The following is a 16,965-nucleotide window of genomic DNA, read 5'->3' on the forward strand; positions in this document are numbered from 1 at the left end:
GATAGCATGGGTGTACAAGATATTTATCCTCAATAAAAATAACCTACAGAAGCTGGGACAACGGGTCTCAAGTAGACTTTGCTTTGTTTCAAGGTTGACAAGCCACTGCTTTGGAGTAAATTGTAAGTCAAGCTGTTCTCTTGTACATGGTTTACGATGCAGCACAAACATGTAAACTAGGACAAGTGGGGCTGCACCAGTAGACACATGTATTAAACGTGCAATAACTCACCATCTCTGCCATGCTTCACGAATCTGAGGGTCCTCTATCTGAAACCAGATTTCTGATTTACTACGCTAAACTCTATTATAATACAAGTATGCCGTACTATTTTAGGAGAAATCTCATCCTGCTATGACTCATTTGAGATTGTGTTTCTTCTTCTCTCTCACTGCATCCTGTTACGCTGTGGTTTTTACATTAAAACAAAACCGTCTGAATCACCACGAGTGTGAACGTCATCTGGCGTCTTGACCTTAGAATGAACCCTTTGACTGCCGGGGGAGCACATTTGGGTTTAAAGGCAGAAAGCACACCCTAACCCAGAACTGAGAAAAAAGGTAATATAACAGGTGATATGTTGTGATATATATTAGAATATTGGTTAGTAGTTTTTATTTGGTTTGGTCGACCAAACCTCGATGGATTTTCATTAAAAAAAAATTAACATTTCATTTAGCTGACGCTTTTATCCAAAGCGACTTACATTCATACACCGTAGACAAGGCTACGGGGAACAATTGGGGGTTAAGTCTCTTGCTCAAGGACACATCAACATAGGTTCGAACCGCAGATCCTCTGATTGAAGGACGGACCCGCTAGCCACTGAGCCAGATGTGAACCTGGAAAATAATGTCAGTAGCTTAACTTTAAAATAATTTGTAATTTGTCAGCGTCTTCTAAAAGAGCCCATGTGACCAATCCAAAATGTCAGCAGGTCATCTGATTTCTTTTACGTGTACATGCCAGGAAGTATGAAAAGTAAAAGAAGAAACGGAACGATGTCTCTACGTGAGGAAATGAAACCAACTCATCCCAACAGTGCCTCTCTTCTTCCATTTGGCTCAGTGCAATACACACTTGTATTGTTTAGCACCTAAACAATACAAGTCATAATACACTAACTATTACCCAGGAAATAACACAAGCCGGGGAAACCTTTTCCTTATGACTTTATGTACGCTTTGCTTATCTTTCAGAAAACACTGTTAGTAATGTTGTTTTTAAAAATTCATTTGGAGTGTTCGACCCTCTCGGACCTTTGAATGCATTCTCATGTTTCTCATATCATACATATTAAACAGAACTCCTTAACAAGCGACTGTTGCATGTAGCCTTGTGTGATGGATCCTCTAATGCTAAATGTTATTCAATTCTAAATGCAGATGCACATGATTGAGCACAGAGATTGTCTTCTAGAAGTCAAATTGCCTCGTCGACAAGTGTGTGTGATGTCAGTGGTACGTGCTGTTGCTGTGTCGTCCTCTGAGGATCCACAGAGCCATGTGGAGTTACTCATTCTGTCCACTTCCTCTATACTTCAAACTGGAGCCGCCGACCCGGAGATGATGCTTCTCACTGAGTCGGCAGACATGGCTGAATGCAATATAATGATGCTGGTTCCTGAGCTCTTTCTCTCTCTCTGGGCTTCGAGCCACGCTCCCGGATGTGGTTGTGTTTGTGTGTTGGCCTTCAGTGTCAAATCAGAACATTTGCTTCGACAATCATTTCTGTTTCTGTCATTCATTGCTTTTTCCTAAATTTTTCCTAAAGTGGACGAGACACAAGTCTCACAAGATGCAGAAGCCCAGAAGACAAAGTTTGTAATACATCTTCTAAGAAGTTGTATTGCAAAACACATCGCACATGAAGCCTGCCGTGGACTTTACACTGCAGTAGGAGACTTTGGAATTAAACACTAGTTTCACAGGTTCTGGATTCTTTGAAGAGGGACAGAGAGTAGAGCTTAGATATTTGTGTTTTACATCATCACTGAACAGACAAATTAGGTAGTCTATTAGATTGGTATATCTCAATAAAAGTCCGTTGACGTGCCTCCACACAGCACAGGGTCAAATGAAACATTCCACACTGGAGTCCGACATCACAACGTGCACCGTCACCTGGGTGACAACTGTTCCACCACCTGAAATGTGCTCTTCACATGTCAGTGCATGTGGTAAGTGGTGTTCAATTACAATACAAATAGCAAAGCTACTGCAAACTAGGGCTGCTTTCGACCAAAGACACGCTATGTTGAATAACCCTCCGCAGAGAATCTCACAAAATCACAACTTTAAATCTTGTGTTCAGACATTTTTGGGGAAAAAGTCATTCAGCAGGAAAATGAATAAAAAGTGAGTAATCGACTGAAGAAATCAGAGTCGACTGAGACTAAAAGGACTAATTGACTAAGAGGTGACGGCCTTACTTCAAAGCATGCACACAGAATCATATATGACCTTGCATGACTGACTTCTCATGAACAATCATAATCATATTGTCTTTTTAGTGATGTTACAGTGAAGCAAAGGACTGCATGAGAACACAGCGCTGTGGTCGGTCCTTACCTGCGTCTGTTGGACAGACTCTCCTCTGTCTCATTGGTCACAATGACATGGGTGGAGCCTCCTTGGCTTTCCTCATGCATCACCTCAATCTGTGACACACAAACACAAATGTATAGGTTGACTTTGTGGACTTTTGGGACTTTGTATAATATGTCCAAAATGCAACCGTGCAACATCAGTGAACTCAGAGTCTTCTTCTCAAAGCCTCGTCCCAATACATCCGATAGATGGTGCATTCAGGGAATCCCTGGTAACTTCTAAAGTCATAAATAGTATGTCTCCACCAGGTGTTTGCAGTCATAGGTAAATATTGAACTGGCCCAACAGTAAAGACACTGCAGGGTGCATAGATCACAAGATACTTTGAAGTTGGTACTTTTTCTTCCTGTCAGAAGCCTGGATTTTAAAAATGATTTACTGAATGATGCATTTGTATTTTGATAGAGGTGAGTTACATTATGTAAATATATTAACTTAGAACTGAAACACAGACCGAAAACCCTGTTCAACCAATGAAAAGATAAATAATCACCAGCCACATGGTCTGATTACCTTCATTAAACCAAAGACTGCTCCAACGTGATTGGTCAATACAACTCGGACTACGATTGGAAGCCAGAACGCTGCCCAAACCAAAATATTGTCCCGTTGCCTCGAGATTATACATATATTGGCTGAATCATAGAGATTACTTACGTACATACATTTGGTCAGGGAAAATGCCACTTACACCCCCATGACACCTTGCAATAAAATGTGTCTTATATTTCGATTGTATCTAATCAATCTATTAACCTGACTACATTTACACCTGGTATTAATACATTGAACACCTGGTATTAATACATTGAACACCTGGTATTAATACATTCAACACCTGGTATTAATACATTCAACACCTGGTATTAATACATTGAACACCTGGTATTAATACATTCAACACTTGGTATTAATACATGTACATTGCATACATGCTATTAACAAGAGTCTCCTGCGTCCACATTGAGATCCGATGGCTGTGTGCAGCTCAAACAACAGAACGTCATGTCCTCCTCCTTAATGTTTCCAGCCTTTTCATGAGCATCGTCTGTAGTTGTTCAGGGAGGAATACTCTCCTGCATTAATGTCACTTGATTAAAAAACGGCCATCTTAAACATCTTTTTACATTTTCTTTTTACACGTTCACGGAGTTGACTAATAAGAAGAAGGAAACTGCTCGGCAGGCTTTGGATTTTGGAACCGTCTGCCCTCGTCAATTATGGAGGGAGGTTTATGGTCTAACACACCAACACTATCACTGCACAGCACAAAGTAACCTTGGGGCGCACATCCAAGTTATGCACACTGTAAACCAATTAATGAGATCAGAGCAACATGGTGGCGTAGCAGCAGGGTGGCATACTGGTGAGGGAGCGCCTCCTTCTTCAAGCCTGATAACTAATGCACTGAGTGGCCGCCAGCCTCAGGTTCTGTAGGCGACCTCTGACCTTCTGACCTTCTGACCTTCTCTGACCAGGTGGCGTGTGTGGTCCAAAAGAGAGACTGATAGAGCATTGTATGATAGAATCAGATTTTGCATGTGTTGTTGTTTGTTTGCTCCTTATCTTTGCTTTTTAAAGTAAACAGACAGACTTTCGAGACAGAAGCAGCACGACAGCTGAACCTGTGAGGAGCATTCCACATACGTCAATGACTCACTCGTTCAGACATGTTGATCCTTTAGGTATACCAGCTTGTTACAGGACAGAAACCACAAGCATACCCAGAACATACAACAGCTTTGTGTCTGCTTAATTATTAGTCTCTGTCCAAGGTTTCAGTTTATTTGATACATTAAGCTGTATACACGACACCAGCTTGTTTCATAAGTTCATTTCATGAGCTAATAGGATTTGTTGTTGTTGTTCTTCCTGCTCAATGAGCTGTAAACACATCGCCCATGGTGACTGTGGCTCAGTGGTGAGCAGGGCCGTCTTTCAATCAGAGCACCGGTGGTTCGATACCCGGCTCCACTAGCCCACGTCTATGTGTCCTTGGACAAGACACTTTACCCCACTTTATCCGGTAGCTCAGTGGTTCCCAAACTTTTTCTGTCAAGACCCCCTTTGATGATATAGGAACATTGGACGACCCCCCCCCCCCCCCCCCCCCCCCCGCAGCCCGACCCCAATTTTTTTTTTTATTTCTCGCTCTGTGTCGCTGTGTGTCTCTGCCTCGCTCGCGCTCTCTCGCTCGGGCGCGCGCTCGCTCTCTCGCTGGTTTTGCCACAGTCGGTCTGTGACATGAGCCGCTCTGGTGGCGTGGTTGGAACACAGTGCATGTCACGTCGGTTATTTTATATTGTTTTACCGGTGTATGTGTGCGTCTGTGTGTGTGGGTTGGTGATGAAGCCGCGACCCCCCTGTAGTACCACCGCGCCCCCCCTAGGGGTCGCGACCCCCACTTTGGGAACCACTGCCGTAGCTGTTCCTACGGTGTGTGAATGTTGTATGATTGTTAGTTAGTCCTGATGGACAGGTGGCACCTTGCATGGTAGCTCCTCCCCTCAGTGTGTGAATGATGACATGCAGTGTTAAAGCGCTTTGAGTGGTCGGAAGACTAGAAAAGGGTTACACACACACAATGTACATGTATATATTTGATCAATTCTTGTCAACCTTCAGGGACCAACCAGCCACTGATACCTGCCATGCTGTGTATTCTGTCCCAGTTCAGATTCGTCTTTTTGCTGCATAGTTATGCATAAAAGTAACAGGATTGGCACTGGAATCCATCATTGTGGGACAATACCCTGCACGCTGTCATAGTCAGCTGTTCCCTCTTACTTTGAAATAAACAGAATATTACAAATTATTAAAGTTACTTGTTGAAAGGACTTCATGTTGCAGAGAGAGAAGGGTACCTTGATGCCTCCCTTGGCCTTGCGTATGATCCTCTTCTTGCTGGGATCCACTTCGACTGGCTGCCTGCTACTGTTAGAGTTGTCTGACACTCTGCGGGCCAGAGCTACAGTGAATTGAGAGGACAGAGCACAAGACATTTAAATGTTGTCTTTCCAGAGCTCGGGTCACCTTACATACATGCAGTCGTTACATGAGTTCAGTTTATGGCAAAGAAAAGGCTGACAACTATTTAAGTTTGCAGCTCGAGGTGTCAACCAGTTTAAGAGCTCAACGTAGCAACATCCGACTCACGCTGCTGGCTCCCTGGAGTTCTGGGGGGGTTCTTCAGTGCGGGCCGTTTAGGAGAAGACTCGGGCCGGGGGGCGACGGGCTGGACGGGCCTCGTCTGTTTAGCTGACAGCCTCTTCAGACTGACGTGCCGCTTCTGAAACATCTCCTGGACGTCCTCCAGGCGCTTCAGTGCCTTCAGGACATTGGCCTGCAGACAGAAAGCATCACTATCAATCTGTTTTTTACAACAGGAAGTCCAGTCATACTGCAAAGTGTGCACCGTACCCGGATCTCCTCGGACAGGACAACCTCGTACTGGTTGTGGAGGTTCTTCAGTTCAGTCAGCTGGTTCTTTTCTGCAGACTCCAGGAAGTGTTCGATGTCAGTCAGTGCGGACTCCGCCCCTTCCTGTGACTGACACTTATCCACAGCCTGGGAGGCCAGCAGGTAGATGCCAGACTCACACCACTGGTTTACCTGTACAGAGCAGAATCCCAACAGGGTAAGATGTCAATGGAGCCAACACCAACTCTCCCCAAAGGCAGACATGTTATAAACAAACTAACATTAATCCAGATTATCCAAATCTTCAAATCCGCTTTACCTGGCGGTGATACTGAAAGTCAGTGCACCCGGAATGTCGGTAATGATCCCGCGTTGTACAGGAAAATAGCTCTCGCACAACTACTAATAATTGTGTAAGTCATCTTTATGACTGAATGCGCAACGCGTGAGATGAAAACAAATGTCAGTTTAGATGAAGAGGAAGCAGAAAGCCCACGCATAGCTGACCAATTTTAGAACAAAGAGAGATCATCAGACAAAGAGAAGAAAATCCAGAACATGTTGTTTGTGGTTTGCACAATATTTCTCCTTTCAGATCACTTCACTTCCTGCCGTGTGGTATTTTCCATCCCGTTTTGATTGTCGGCCCCATTCTGATTAGTTCCACTTGTCCCTCATTGGCCCCGCTGCCACCAGACCTCCTGCTCACTGGTTCCTACTTCCCCATCAGTCACTCGCTGTTTGTACTGGCCCATTGACTTTCTTTGTTCTTCGTCCGTTTGTTGTCATTGATCTTTATTCTGCTCTGTTATTTTTTTCCCCATAAACGTAAAGGTCAAATCATTCCTTTGTTTTACCTGAGCAGTGCGTACCTCAGGGCACGCGCCCTCCTCTGCCTGTGTCTGCTGCAGCCCAATCATCGTCACTCCTGTCAATCACGTTGGAAAGGTTTTCTGCTTTCCACCTCGGACAGTCTTGTTTTGTATTTTATTTGGGGGCCAAGCTTCTCACTCTTACAACGACGTCTCTGCCTTCCCCATGATGAACCTTCGTGCAAATGTCTCATCTTATATAGAGGAATGTGGGCGTGACTATGCTGATTATGAATATCAGACATGCGCCTTTCAATTTAGACACGTCATGAATCAGAAGGTCATTTTGTGTGTGTACTTATTTGATGCACAGATTGACGCTCACATATCTACGTACATATTAGTGGGGCCCATTTCTTGTTCCACTGCCACCAAGTTGCAGAAGAAATCAATTAATGTCGCTTTAAAGACGTGTTGAGAACCCACGCTAACAGCATGGTGATGGGAAAGGCCGGTCCAGACTTTATATTAACAAATATTGGGTTATATATAAACATATATATATATATATAAATATTGAATGTGAATTAGCTTGTCTCCAGATTCAATTCAGTGTAATGATTATGCACGTAGTTTATATATATATATATATATATATATATATATATATATATATATATATATATATATATATATATATATATAATTTTTTTTTTATTTGACTGTGATTTGTTGCCAAAAATACATGTCAAGGGCCTTTACACAAATTATTGAGCACATTACGACATAAAAACAAGTAACTTTGTAAATCCCCAACTATGTATTTCAGGGCGTGTCATCTGTAGATGTGTTTAAGGCGTAACATCCTCACCTTATCAATGCCCATGTGAATCTGCAGCGATTTGGACAAGACGTCCGTCTTTTTCTTGGACTCGTTGCTGAAGTCGTCACAGACCCGCCGGAGCTCCACACATTTGGGTCGGATGGAGTCCACAGCGTAGTGGTTGCTCTGGATCAGCTGGTCACCGTGCAGTGCGTGGAGCTGGGCTTTTTCTAGTGTGGGCTGGAAGGACAACCATTCAGGATATACCACGGCATTTTAACACGCAGATGGGTGCTCATACTGTTATTTACCAAGATTCGTAACATACAAATCTGGGATTGCTTTCTCGTCAATGGTAAAGAGCCTTTATGAAGCAGCTGCCATGACTGAGCTTGTGCTAAGCTGTTATGTAATTGGAGGATGCTGGAGAGGCGTAAGCACCAGCCTTATCAATGGCTGGCAAGGGATTTATGAAACATTAATACATGATGTATGTTATTAGTTACAACATATACAGCCATTATATGTGTGTGTGTGTGTGTGTGTGTGTGTGTGTGTGTGCCAAGAGAGAGAGACAGAGAGAGAGAGAGAGAGGGAGAGAGGGAGAGACTCACCAGAGCCTTCTCCTCCAGTGTTTTCAGTCCGATCAGCAGGTGTTCGACTCTGGCCACACAATCCCCGATATCTGATAGGCTGGTTAGAATGTCCATCAAACTGTCCAACGACACTTTGACCTGGAGAACCACGGAGAGGACAGAAGACAACTATTATGTTGCAGACTGAGCTTCAAATGATCATATCCAAAGTTAGAAATGTAACATAAAACAATTATTAGAACATTAGGTGTCTGTAAGGAGATGAAATAGATTGTATTAACAACTTATATATATATATATATATATGATCACAAAAATGTTGCACTGAAAGTCATTACAACCACAATTTTTGATAACACTGCCCAATTGTAGTGTTTACTATTTTCCACCAGTTTGAGCCATTTGCTCACGTTTGTCTATTAAAAAAAAGTACACAGACTATATTGTCATAACGAAAGCAGCATTATGTTAAAAACATTTACAGGGTTAACATCCTGACACATAATGGACGTTTGGTAGCTATGATAAGGTTTGATGTTGGTTAAAAAAATGTACTTGGTGAAAGTGGAAAATAATCTGAATATATAATCTTATGGCAGTTTTATGACACAGACGTTTGTGTCCTCTACGGACATCAGAGCTACTTTTTAAAAGTAAGGCACAAGGGTTTAGCATGTTTTTCAAAGTATGGCTTTCCAGCGAAAGTCTTCTGAAGCCGTGTGAAGAGGAGACTCCAGGCCAGAGGCAGATCTACAGATGTACCTCTCTGAAGTCCTGTTCGAAGTGGCGTAGCTGCAGGCACTGCTCCAGTTTCAGATGGTGTTTACACCAGAACTGTTCAAAGGCGTTCTCCGTCTCATCCAGCTGGGCTAGGAGCCTGAAACACACAACAGGAACCTCATTACAAACACTGTGAGAGTTACTGTAGGAATACATTACCATATTACAGACTGAGGTGCATATAATGAAGAAGAAGAAGAAGAAGAAGAAGAAGAAGAAGAAGAAGAGCTTTGTCACCTCTCCACCGTGGTTTGGTTCTCCATCTCGTCTGGGTTGAGTTTGTGGTTCTCCGACTTTGCGGCCTGCTCCTTGATACAACCTAACAAGGTGGTACCCTGCTTCAAAGCTAGCTTTAGTTCATCCTGGTTTGGAGACAAAGAAGCATTGGAAAGAACATTATTACCATCTAAAAAACTGATATATTTTCATGAAGAAACACTGTAGAATGGTCACACTTTGTCCTATCTTCTTCAAATGTGAGGCAGGTGTTCACTGATTCTGTCGTTACAGCCCTATATTGTCCTGTACAGATACAGCTAAAAGCACTTATTTATACCTTTTTATTTTATTTTCTGACACTTTCACAAGAACCTTTAGCAGGTTTCCTTTCTAGCTAGTCACAGTGGTTCAGAAGCTACATACATTTTTATTTGGGTACGTCATTTTTCCGAACTTTCTTTTCATTGTGGTATCAAATGAAAGACGTGGAGTTTCCTCATGCCATGGTGGCATCAGCATTTACAACAGCAGACATTTAGAAAGTGGAATTGCTGTGACCTGTGGATCAGAGCACCATGCTTTAGTGCAGGATTCTGATTTGCACCATGACCGAAAGCAAACCATCTTGTTCACCTTTGAAGGAATGGAGAGTCCAAAGTAAGAGGCTATTACCTTTTTAAAAAAGCTTTTTATGACCCTACATTGCCAAATGATGAACAACAAACTAACCACAAACTTGCCACAAACTAACCACAACAACAGTAGCCAATGCGTGAGCCACAAGGTCACCCACAATTTCATGATGAACCTCGATCCTCTGGAGTGACCAGGTACTAATGTAACTCTCAAGCAGGCCGGCATTGTTTCATCTGGCTCATTACCAGGAACCCCATCACCATGTAACACCTCCTTTCAAATCCATACAGTGGGACACATTTACAGCTGTGAATGTATTATTCTTGTTGTTATGGGGTCAGATCAGTCTCAATAATTGCAAATGAGAGAGAGACTCACAAATGCAAACACAAAGATTCACAAATGCGAACACAAAGATTCACAAATGCGAACAGAACAATTCACAAATATGTTGAATTTACAAATGCACACAGAACGATTCACAAATGCATTCCAATGTGCGCATTTGTGAATCTTTGTGTTTGCATTTGTGAGTCTCTCTGTGTCCATTTGCAATTATTGAGACTGATCTGACCCCAGATGTTGTTGGCTGCTGGAGTGCCACGGTTACAAAGTTTCACCCCAACCAGCCTGATAATTCTTTGTTGCCGTGCGTCCATGTAGTGTCCCTGATAGTATTCAATGTACTCACTCACCTTGAGGTTGCTGTGTTTGTCGGTGTGTGCCGTGAGCAGGTCTTTGGTGCACTGGACGTCGTTGGGCAGCTCCGTCTCAGCCAGGTCCGTCCCGAACTTCTGTAACATCTGGGCTGTGGTTTTTACTGTCATGGCAAAGTTCTCTATGGCCTGTTGAGAAAAAAAAAAGGAGCCACGTGTGAGCCTGCAGCGCCCTAGAATGCAACTACAATTTTGGAAAGTTGCCAAGTCACAGTTGGTTTACTCACAGTTCGGTGGTGTATCCACTGGCTGTGACAGTACTCCAGGTTTCCGCCCAGCTCCCGGGTCAGCTGGCCTTTATCCACGTAGCCGTGGAGGTCCGACAGGGAGTTCAGCATCACAATCTGCAAACACGTTCAACTATCACTTCAAGCGCTTAATCACGGCCAACTGAAAACGGTTCTAGAACGTCTTCTGTGGCTGGAGAGAGAAAATAACCTTGATGAAGTCAGCAGGGTGATCTCAGCTCGCACAACAAATTAAAAACAGAGAGCCTGAGATGCACACGGGGGGCATGGAATTTGAAAGACGCTCAGGCAGGGACAGTTAAACAATTGGGGGAGCTAGTGAGTTGCATTATGGGAAAAGTGCTGTCTTTTTGGAGTCTCGTACTAGGGACTAAAAGTCAATACATTTTGATTGTTTTAAATCTGTCTCTTGTGAGTCCCTTATCTTTACCAAAGTAGATTCTAAATCACTGGAGTACCTTTGTATATTTAATACATTTAACATTTGAATAAAACTAAACCAACAAGTTTGATATCCTGTTCATTGAGACAATTCCAAGGGCAGATATATATCCTGGAGTTATTGAATGATGGTGAGACTTTGTTTTGTGAAAGCCATAGTTGTATCATGCGTTCAGGAGAGATGATTTCTCACAACACTACTGGATATTGACAGGATCGAAGTATTTGTGGATGTAACTGATGAAAGGACTCCACCTGGGATTCAGCATTCAGTTAAAAATGACACGTTGCTCATGATTGCAGCTAGATGGTCGGTACTGAAGCATGCTTACCGGTACCTTCATTTTAAAGTCATCTTTGTGCAGCCTGATTCCAATGTCTGCTATCGCCCTCTGGAAGAACCTGGACGGCCGCAGCACCAACACCAGCTGCAGGTTTCCTGGAAACGCCCCCTAGGTAACACAACCACATGTGGATTTACAATACATCTCTGAGGCATCGCATCATGCCATTTATGTGTAGCTTTTACAAGAATGAAGCAGAAAAATGACAACAATTACACCACGGTGGTGCTTCAAGCATGGCTGTGCATACATTAAATAACCTGCCACTTTAACAGCAGGATGAAGCCTCCTCGAGGCCGAACACACAGAGACGTAGAGACAATATAAAGTGTACAGCAGCAGCTTCAGCCAACCAACACGCAGAGACGGCTGAGTTTTGGCACACTGTAACCAGTCCACTCAGCCTCTCTGTCCCACTATAACCAGTCCACTCAGCCTCTCTGTCCCACTGTAACCAGTCCACTCAGCCTCTCTGTCCCACTATAACCAGTCCACTCAGCCTCTCTGTCCCACTATAACCAGTCCACTCAGCCTCTCTGTCCCACTGTAACCAGTCCTCTCAGCCTCTGTCCCACTATAACCAGTCTGCTCAGCCTCTCTGTCCCACTGTAACCAGTCCTCTCAGCCTCTCTGTCCCACTATAACCAGTCCTCTCAGCCTCTCTGTCCCACTGTAACCAGTCTGCTCAGCCTCTCTGTCCCACTGTAACCAGTCCTCTCAGCCTCTCTGTCCCACTATAACCAGTCCACTCAGCCTCTCTGTCCCACTGTAACCAGTCTGCTCAGCCTCTCTGTCCCACTGTAACCAGTCTGCTCAGCCTCTCTGTCCCACTGTAACCAGTCCTCTCAGCCTCTCTGTCCCACTATAACCAGTCCACTCAGCCTTTCTGTCCCACTATAACCAGTCCACTCAGCCTTTCTGTCCCACTGTAACCAGTCCACTCAGCCTCTCTGTCCCACTATAACCAGTCCACTCAGCCTCTCTGTCCCACTGTAACCAGTCCACTCAGCCTCTCTGTCCCACTGTAACCAGTCCACTCAGCCTCTCTGTCCCACTATAACCAGTCCACTCAGCCTCTCTGTCCCACTATAACCAGTCCACTCAGCCTCTCTGTCCCACTATAACCAGTTCACTCAGCCTCTCTGTCCCACTATAACCAGTCCTCTCAGCCTCTCTGTCCCACTATAACCAGTCCACTCAGCCTCTCTGTCCCACTATAACCAGTCTGCTCAGCCTCTATATATATATATATATATATACATGTTATAGCTTTATTCATTATATTAACATATATATATATATATATATATATATAAAACTTACAGCGATCCGGGATAGAGAGGCCTTCACTGAGCTCCATTTGTCCTTCCGCCGGTCGATGATGATGATGAAGCCGATACTCGCAGCATCCAGGCTGGAAACAGGAGGGAAGAAGACATGTGAGTGGACTGCTGCTTTGTGCGTCTGTGTAAGCTGTGACAATCCAACTCTGTAAAACTGATATACTTTGCACACGCAGAGCTCAGCTGAAGAGCAAAAACATCTTGCACAGTTTAAGGAATACACCAATATGTGTTATAAGCCTTTTTTTTAGTTCAGTTTTGTGTTTCTGTGCTTAATCAAAGTAGCCAACAGAATTAATGAGGTATAGATAGATTTTCAGAATAGAAAAACTACACATTACATAGAGAGTGTGTAAAAAGTGACATATGACCGTGGAAGCGCCCATAGAATGTGATTTAATGTCCGTTACCTGCCGTTACCAATACCATTCTGATGCTTCAGACAGGACTAACTCAACTTCACCTTCCGTGTTAGTGATGTGAATTGAAACACAACAACTTTAGGTTTAGGCAACAACAGCACTTGGTTAGGTTGAGGGAAGGAAAGTGGGTTGAATGAACGATGATTAGGAAAAGTAGGAAAGTTACATCACAAAAGTAAAGGTAAATAAGTCAATGTAGACTTTTGGTTTCACACAGGACACAAACATACATCTGCTGAGTGTTTGTTTGACTCAACCCCCCACCCATACCTAAGAGTCTGATTCTGTGAGGATAACCACCATGAAAACTAACTGGTATGTGTATGACACTGTGTGTACCTGGGTATGCTGGTCAAGTAAGTAACAACGTTGAGGAAGTCTTCCTCTGGCACTTCACTGAAGCCTGAGAACTCTGGGAAGATGATGATGGGGGCGCCCTCTTTCCCTCGCCCTCCTGCAACACAAGACACCACACACAGCATTTACTATTAGTCCTTTCACAACAGACGATATGTTCTCATCTATGTGTTACATGTGTGTACGAGATGTCTTGTCGCGCAACATTTTCAGTTTGATTCTCATCCATTTGTCCTGATTGTCTTGCCAGTGGGACCGTGGATGAGGACAGTTATGTATATGAGACCACAACAACACAATGAGGCATATTGGGTTCTAAAAAAGGTCTCTCACTCATTCTCCGGTTTGAGACAGACTTCAATTACAATATATTAGACCATATTACAATTATTCATTTAGGTCACAGAAGTAAATACAGTAACTTTGTCAGGGGAAACCCCGAAAAACCTTTCAGACACAAACTGGTCTAACGCTTCCACAAAATAGACACAAGATGGCAACGTTGAGCTGAAAGTCCTCAGCCACCTCAACTAGACTGCTGTGTTACATTAGAACACTGATGATGGGAGTAATTATAATAATTACCAACGCGTTTGAAGTGCAGAAACGTCTCATTCTAACATAGAACTAATGCTCCTTTTTTAGATCTGACACTTCATACTTCCTCTGTTCTGTCACATACAGCCTCACACATCTGCTGAAGATGGAAAGTCTAAAGCTAATATTCAAGCTGGGGCTTTAAATCAAATCTAGCTTTAGCATTATTCCTTTTCCCATATTGAGGCTTTATAAATAAAGTTTAATAAAATGACCTCAAACCTGGGGCCAGTAACCCGAATATAGGACTACTCGTCTATTTCAGAGTAAACACAACAGACAAAAAAATGTAAACTGTATTAATCAATGACATCATATGAATAATGGGTCACATGTTAATGTTGCTCTGTGTCTGCCTGGAAATGTTAATAGGCAGTTATTTGACACCTTAATCATATCAACTTTCTGGAGTCAAGATATCCAAATCTTGTGTTTTTAGCTTGCTGTGCTGCCCTCTAGTGGCCAAGAAATATGTAAACATCAGCGCTTCTCTGTGAACTTGTGTCATTTCTATGAAAGAACTCCAGCTCTGTCATAAAGATGAATATGCTTGAAGTCGTATCAATATGGACAGTTCCATGTAATTGACTGCCTATTTTGCAGCTCTGTGTACACATAACACAAATGTAATTAAACCTACAGTATGTTCAGTGTATCAAAGCTTTTGCATTGGCTGTGGAACAGTAATAGGCTCTCTGTTTGGCTAAGAGGGAGAGAGATCCACTGTGGGTGAGCGGATAAAGAAAAGAGGCGTGCAACGTTCATAAATCACTATCAAAAACACCAAACAAATCCTAGAAGATATTCATTGTTGGGATACCGCGTGACTGGCAAAAGAATGGTTCCAGTTCACATGCGACGCACAATTATAGAAAGAAAAAAATCCTAAATACCAACCCACATTCTACTGAGAAGGCCCACACACACTCACAATCCTAGACACACGCATGTGATGAAAGCAATAAACCAGCAGTGTTCAACTTGTGTAACTCTGGAGGCAAGAAGTGCTGAGAGAGGCATTATTTTGTCTGTTGTGGGGACGGAGAGAAGGAATGAGAGGCATCCCTGGAGAACCACAACATGTGGAAAGTCTGAGGGAACCCACAGTTAACGCTTGGGAGACAGGGGCAATTTTATTTTAAATACAAGGTAGAAAAAGTATACTTATTGCAGCATAATGCAACGTAAAAAATAAGTTATTTATCGCCACAAAACCTCTTGTTTTTAGACAAAAACAAAGATGCATTCAGATACATGCCCCCATGTTATTTGGGATTAAACCCCTCATGTCTACATATCACTCCGTTAGATTCCCTCTTTCATCGACAGCCAAAGGAACTGAAGGGCCTCTGTAGTCTGATTACAGTACCGTGCTTTACCACAAACGTACATCCCCTTGCAATGAGGCTGCACATTTCTTCTCTCCAGGATTACTGTCGCCGTTTTAAACATGTGGTTAACGTTGTGAATTGAAATTTTAAAAATGCGCACATAAGTACTAAGTTTAGTCAAACTGATCATGGTGTGTCTCAAAGTGTTTGTTAGCAAATTACAGATGTGAATTAAAGCCAAAGTCACTTTCTGTTCCACACAGCGGTCTCCTGGTGTAAGTCCTGTGTTTGTTTGACCCCTCCACCCTGACCTCCTAACTTATTGACTTCCTTATTTGTGGTCAAATTAAAAAAAATATGTTTCCCTTGAAACGTAATAGACCATCCAGTTCTGCTGAATGCAGATGTCATTTTGAGGAGATCAGGCATCTCATGCAGAGATATGGATACAGAGAGCTGTGAAAATAGTGAAGAATAGTGATGATGTCATCAGGGTTAGGGAAGCTACGCGTGTTAACAGAAAGCCAACATTACATAACAAGGGGTCTAAAAGGAAAAGGGCATTCACCAGGTAGGCAGGTTGTGCTAGGAGAAATGCTATTGGCTGTCAAGTGTTCCTTGAGCTCCACCCACATCGGACTAAATGTCAGCATATGTGAGCCACTGCTGCATGCACTTTGACCATATGGTTTTAAATCTGGTGGAGTACTCCTCTACATCTCATTGTTTTCAAAAGTATATTCTTTATAGCCTCATTCATTCAAATGTGGGTTTTGTTTCTAGTATAAGAAGACTTTGTTCACCACAACAAGCAAAGGTCGCTGGCGTAGTGAAGATTATGGGACTTGTTGTCTTCACCACCATTGCCATCGTTGCAGTAAGCCGGTTAGGACCTTTTCAGAGGTATCCCTTTAAATGCATGAGGTCCCAACCTCCAGACGCTCTACATACCTGAGAGCAAGGCAAACTGGCGATGGAGCTGCTCGATGATGTCCACAGCCAGCAGGGGCCTGATCTCCTGCTGCATGATCTCATCTGGAAGGAGAGGCACACGGATCAGATGGAGACAGATACACAGTAAAACATGACTTCCAGACAAACAAACACACATGCTCATAGACTGGAGTGTGGTCCTCCCTCCAATTGAGAATCCAAGTAGAGTATAATGGGGAAATAAAAGCAGCTGGAGCATGAATGAACATCAATCATACAGTCTGGGCGAGAGGGAGGTACACTGGATGAGAGGTAAACTCAAATAAGGAACATGAGT

At 43.1% G+C, this 16,965-nt stretch overlaps 1 protein-coding gene across 1 annotated transcript in view; it reads right to left on the reverse strand.

Moving 5' to 3' along the window:
- The window catches only part of mcf2l2 (MCF.2 cell line derived transforming sequence-like 2), a 108,141-nt gene that overhangs the window by 64,866 nt on the left and 26,310 nt on the right, over window positions 1-16,965 (reverse strand). The window contains exons 2-15 of the mRNA XM_034530085.1: window positions 16,647-16,730; window positions 13,750-13,864; window positions 12,969-13,059; window positions 11,634-11,753; window positions 10,840-10,956; window positions 10,592-10,741; window positions 9,279-9,403; window positions 9,024-9,138; window positions 8,280-8,399; window positions 7,714-7,905; window positions 6,031-6,222; window positions 5,767-5,953; window positions 5,475-5,578; window positions 2,572-2,660 (exon numbers count right to left, since the gene is read on the reverse strand). Coding sequence (XP_034385976.1) covers window positions 2,572-2,660; window positions 5,475-5,578; window positions 5,767-5,953; window positions 6,031-6,222; window positions 7,714-7,905; window positions 8,280-8,399; window positions 9,024-9,138; window positions 9,279-9,403; window positions 10,592-10,741; window positions 10,840-10,956; window positions 11,634-11,753; window positions 12,969-13,059; window positions 13,750-13,864; window positions 16,647-16,730 — 1,801 coding nt within the window. The remainder of the gene's footprint in view (window positions 1-2,571; window positions 2,661-5,474; window positions 5,579-5,766; window positions 5,954-6,030; window positions 6,223-7,713; window positions 7,906-8,279; window positions 8,400-9,023; window positions 9,139-9,278; window positions 9,404-10,591; window positions 10,742-10,839; window positions 10,957-11,633; window positions 11,754-12,968; window positions 13,060-13,749; window positions 13,865-16,646; window positions 16,731-16,965) is intronic.

The sequence above is a fragment of the Cyclopterus lumpus genome, chromosome 4, assembly GCF_009769545.1.
Source record: "Cyclopterus lumpus isolate fCycLum1 chromosome 4, fCycLum1.pri, whole genome shotgun sequence".
NCBI classification, from domain to species: domain Eukaryota; kingdom Metazoa; phylum Chordata; class Actinopteri; order Perciformes; family Cyclopteridae; genus Cyclopterus; species Cyclopterus lumpus.